The sequence below is a fragment of the Rhincodon typus genome, chromosome 33 (assembly GCF_021869965.1).
Source record: "Rhincodon typus isolate 14 chromosome 33, sRhiTyp1.1, whole genome shotgun sequence".
NCBI classification, from domain to species: Eukaryota; Metazoa; Chordata; class Chondrichthyes; order Orectolobiformes; family Rhincodontidae; genus Rhincodon; species Rhincodon typus.
In genome coordinates this window covers 177,537-182,747 of record NC_063364.1, presented here as the reverse complement: position 1 = coordinate 182,747, position 5,211 = coordinate 177,537, and the positions used below count along the sequence as shown (strand labels likewise).

The 5,211-nt window shown below is 49.5% G+C and overlaps 1 protein-coding gene across 2 annotated transcripts in view; it reads left to right on the top strand.

The window, feature by feature from the left end:
• unc93b1 (unc-93 homolog B1, TLR signaling regulator) overlaps positions 1-5,211 on the top strand; it is a 15,160-nt gene that overhangs the window by 1,018 nt on the left and 8,931 nt on the right. For both annotated transcript variants that reach the window (XM_020535928.2, XM_048615927.1), the window contains 5 exons: positions 855-996; positions 1,458-1,611; positions 1,925-2,086; positions 3,322-3,451; positions 5,020-5,113. In XM_020535928.2, the coding sequence (XP_020391517.2) occupies positions 855-996; positions 1,458-1,611; positions 1,925-2,086; positions 3,322-3,451; positions 5,020-5,113 (682 nt within the window). The remainder of the gene's footprint in view (positions 1-854; positions 997-1,457; positions 1,612-1,924; positions 2,087-3,321; positions 3,452-5,019; positions 5,114-5,211) is intronic.

Sequence of the window (5,211 nt, the reverse complement as noted above, 5' to 3'; positions counted from 1 at the left end):
GAAATCTCCACCAACACACACACCCTCACTGAGCCCCCCCCACCCCGGCACTCTCCGAACACACCTCCCCTACCTTGCTGGAGTAAGGGGTAGGCTGGGTCCATTCACCCTCTGAAAAGTTGCCTTCCAGCCGAGTGGGGTGGGGTGGCTCAGTAAGGGTGTGTGTGTTGGTGGAGATTTCAGTCGCTTCTTTTATCTGTCTCATTTTTTTCCTTCCAACTGGAAGGTAGACGAGTGGGGAGTAGGTCATTCAACCCCAACAAGTCAGCTTTGCCCTTTGGTGAGTTCGTGGCTGGTCTGATAACTCTCAACTTGACTCACCTGCCCTTTTATTTCCTCATGACCCGTGCTTCGCTCGCTGGTTTTTTTAAAAATCTATTTTCCTTTTCCCTTGCATGTAGACTTAAAGACCCAGCCCCGACAGCCCGCTCTGGTAGAGAATTCTGCAGGTTTGCTCCCTTCTGAAACAAGAAACTCCTCCATACCTCAAGTCTTAAATGTGCCACCCCTACTTCTGAGATTGTGCCCTCCGGTCCTGGACTCTCCCATAAGGGGGAGCAACCTACCCTGTTAAGTCCTCTCAGAATCTTGTACTTGTCAGTGAAGTTACCTCCTGGTAAGTTTATTCCTCTATACCCAATATTAAGCTTGGTGAAAACTCTACCAGAGACTCTTTCCCCAGAGTGTCTGTTTGTTACAGTCCATCCTATTGTCTCTGCCTCTCCTTGACTTTCTTTCTCTCTCTCCCTCTCTGGTTGCAAAATTCCTACCCATGTTCTCGCCTGCTCCACATCACACTCCACCACCACCACATCTGCCAGGCCCCTGACACTGATTTTTGTTTTTGCGGACAGATTGATGACTTCATGGCCCCAAACCAGGATTACAACGAGGAGGAGGAGGAGCGGAAATATTTCTGCCGGAAACGCCTGGCAATGGTGAAGAACGTGGTGTTTGCCAGTCTTGGTAGCTCCCTCACCTATGGAGTCTATTTGGGTGAGTCTCAGCCTGAGGGAGAGGCAGGGGTCTGTGTGCCCGTCAGTCCTCGGACCAGGCGAAGTTTGTAACATTGATTGTTACTAACACACCCCCCTCACCCCTAACCTCCTTTAGACCAGAGTTGGAGGGGTGGAAGATGTTGAGATGGAATGTGCACGTACATTTCAGAGAGCATGTTTAAGCCCCCTATTGCCACTGCCCAATTGTTTGGCCACTCTCTGGTTGGCTCATTTGAGTTCAAAAGCGATGAACGTTAGAGTAGCAGGAGATGCAAATTCTAGTGGGGAAGCAGGGCTGAGGGACCTTGGAAGAGGTCCTCTCCTCTCCTCTATGACCTCTTCCCTCAGAAGGGCCGTCCTCTCCCCTCTCCCCTTGGACTTCTACTCCCTCTCTGACATGTACTTGCTTTATTTTTCTGTCTTTCCTTCTGCTTTCCCCTCCCCCACCCTCACCTCCAGGTCTACTGCAGATGCAGCTCATCCTCCATTATGACGAGACCTACCGGGAGGTCAAGTATGGAAACCTGGGGCTTGAGGACATTGACAATAAGATGTTGATGGGCATTAACGTCACTCCCATTGTTGCCCTCCTCTACACGCCTGTCTTGATCAGGTAACCCTGGAGTTTGGGGAGGGTTGGGAGGGTTCCCACGGGGATGCACCATGACCTGTGATCATGGGGTGGGGGGAATCTTCCTGTATGGCTCATGGGATTGGCGTGGGTGGGTGGGGGGAGGGTGGGTGGGGGGGGGAGGGGAGGCGATAGTGTTGCATTCCTGCTCTGTTGCGTCACTGACCTGAGTGGACAGTTCAGTCCTTGGGGAGAGGAAGTGGCAGCCTGTGAGAGGGAATGATAACGGACCTCTTGGTGGAGAGAGAATTCTTGGTGACCGCTCCGACTGATCGCTTTCCCCAACCTTTTGCAGATTCCTTGGGACCAAGTGGATGATGTTCCTCGCCATCGGAATTTATGCCCTCTTTGTGTCGACCAATTACTGGGAGCGATATTACACCTTGGTCCCATCGGCAGTTGCCATTGGAGCAGCCATCGTCCCACTCTGGGCCGCAGTGGGGAACTACATCACCAGGTCTGTCTCTGTGGCGACTCGTTCCTGCTCTCCCCACCCCAAGGCTGTGTGCCCAAACTAAAAGGGAATACTGAGGGAGCCATGCTGTTTCTGAACTTTTCTTCTGAATGTCCTGGGATTCTCTAATGGATACAGTAGAGACAGATAAAGCAAGCAGGCAAAAACCTGGCAGATGGAATGTAACTAGAGAAAGGTGAGGTCACACACTTTGTCAGGAGGAATAGATCAGCTGAATTTGATGGCAGAAAGCTGCGGAAAAGAGGGATTTTGGAGGCTTTGCTTGTGAATCACAAAAAAAGCTAGCATCCAAGTTCAGGTAATTGGGAAGGCAAATTGAATGTTGGCGTTTATGTCAAAGGGAGTGGCATATAAAAGGAAGAAGGCTCTGTTAAAACTGTACAAGGCACTCGTCAGACCACAGCTCGAATACTGTTAACAATTTGGGTGCCTCATCTAAGGAAAGGCAGGTCGACATCGGAGGCAGTCCAGGGAATGTTCGCCTGGCTGGTTCAGGGTATGGACGGACCCACTATAAGGAGAGGTTGAGTAGATTGGGCTTGTGCTCATTGGAATTTAGAAAAATAAGAAGCAACCTTTATTGAAACGTGTGGCTCTTAGGGACCTCACAGGGTTGATGACGTGAGATAGATTGACTTCCCCTTGAGAGGGTGTCCAAGACAAAAGGCATGATCTCAGAACAAGGGAACATGTATTTAAGACAGATGAGGAGGAATTTCTCCTGAGTGGAGGAATCTGCGCAATTCTGGGCCACATGGAGCTGTTGAGGATGGGTTATTTTAACTATATTCAACATTGAGGCAGATTTTAATCAGGAAAGAGAGAAGGGCTATGGGGGTGGGGGACTGGGGGGGGGGGATGTTGGGGTGTGGAAGGTAGAACACTGGAGTTGAGGATGGTCAGACCTGGCATGATCTCAATGAATAGCAGGCAGACTCGATGGATGAAATGGCAAGCTTCCCTCTGTTTGGGTCTAACCCTGTACTAGGAATGTTTGATGGAGTCAGTGTTAAGGAAACATCGTTTTCAGTCTAAATGAGTAGAGGGAGCCTCATTCTGTATCACTATCCTGGGAGTGTTTGGGGGAACAATGTAGAGTGGGCTTTATTCTGTATCTATGCTGCCCTTTATTCTGGGAGTGATTGCCAAAGAGAGTCTAATGTGCAGAGTCTTCTGAAAGCTCCATTCAGTAATTACTGAAATTGTTTTCCTGACAGAATGGCGCAAAAATATTATGAATATGTTAATTATAAAGAGGACCATGTTCTGGAACAGAAGAAACTGCCCAAAGGAGCATCTCACCAATATGTCATTATCTTCCAGTCAATCTTCTACTTTCTGTTTAATGTAAGTCTTTTTTTTTTTCTGCTCCAAAGTGGGTAAATCAGCCAGGGCTCCTGATCAATGTCTGGTGATCCCTGGGTTGAAGTGAGTTGAAGTCAGCTCGGGCTCCTGCTTGTACTCACTGTCCTGTCATGTTCACTCAGTTGTGAAACTGAGGAGAGGGAGAAAATCGGCCTGGGACATGGCCTCATCACTGTCCAGTGATCCCTGGCTTAGAGAAAGAGATTTCAAATCAGCCAAGGTTCTCGAGCTCCTGATGAGTATTGTGTGATCCCCTGTTTTGAGAGGGTTTTTCAGCGAGGGGTCCTGCTCCTGATCATTATCCTGAGATCACTGCATTAGAGTGAGGAAATCAGCGAGGGGTCTTTCCCCCATGATTCCTGGTTAGTGAGAGACAGGAAATCAGCCAGGATTCCTGCTCCTGCTCGCTGTCCAGTGATCTCCTGAATTAGATTGGGGGAAGAGGGGAAATCGGTAAGTTTCTGCGCTCTTGATCATGTGTCAGTAATCCCTCAATTAGAGATCGAAAGGAAATCGGTCAGGGTTCCGGTACCTGATGCCTTGACGGAGAGAGGTGAAACCAGCCAGGGTTCCTGCTCATGGTCACTGTATTGTGAGAGAGAGCGAGAGAAACTGAACCACGGCTCCTAATCACTATCGAGCGAGCCCTGAATTAGAGTGGGAAGGGGGGTGGAATTCAGCCAGGGTTCCTGCTGTTGCTCCCTATTCCATTATCCCTGTGTCTGCAAGAGAGAGAGAATGGAGATCAGCCTTGGGCCTTGCCTGATCACTGAACTGTGATCCAGGTGTTAGAGAGGGAGATGATCAGCCAAGTGTATTACAACTGATCATGGTCCTGGTATTCCTGGGTCAGAGCGCAAAGCAAAATCAGCAAGGGCTCTTTCTCCTGATCGGTGCCCAGTAATGCCAGGGTGAGAGAGAGAGAGAGGGAGGGAGATATCATCCAGGGCTGCTGCTCCTGCTCACTATCCCATTTGTCCTGGAGTTAAGGGAGGGGAGATGAACCTGGATTTCCTGTTCCTGATTTATTGCCCAATGAATCCTGGATTAGAAAGAGGAAATTAACCAGGGTTCCTGCTCCTCGACATTGTATGACAACTTTCAGTTTTCTCGGGATGTGTCTCTCTCCCCTCCTGTTGTGGGGAGAAGGCAGCAGAATGGTGTTGAGAAACAGATCAGCCATACCTACAGAGGGGGTGGTCAGGGTTTTGGGGTGCTCTGACTGAGAGGGAGAATTGTTGGGGGATTTTGAAAAGGGAGTTGATGCCTTATCTGATCCAGAAGACTGTGCAGAGTCGCGGGTTAAAGGGACTCGCTGCATTGCTGTTGGAAAGGGCCAGCATAAGCTGGAGGGTCAAATGGCCTCCTTCTGTGCTGCTACAATGGGCCTGCATTCTGATCAAAAACAAAACCAGAAGTTGCTGGAAAAGCTCAGCAGGTCCAGCAGCATCTGTGAAGAGAAATTAGAGTTAACATTCTGGGTCCAGTGACCGTCCCTCAGAATTTGCCTGCGTTCTGATCACATTGTCTCTCTGCTCCTCCTACTTTAGCTCAGTTTTGTGTTTGCTGAGATGCCCATGGCCTTCTTCCTGAACCGCTATCTCTACCAGTCCAACCACACACTCTACGATGTCAAGCGGTGTGGTAAGAGCTCGGCTGAAAGAGAAAACTTCGAGTAAATGTCAGCAACGCAGGGAGAGTGAGAGTGAGAGTGAGAGTGAGAGTGAGAGTGAGAGTGAGAG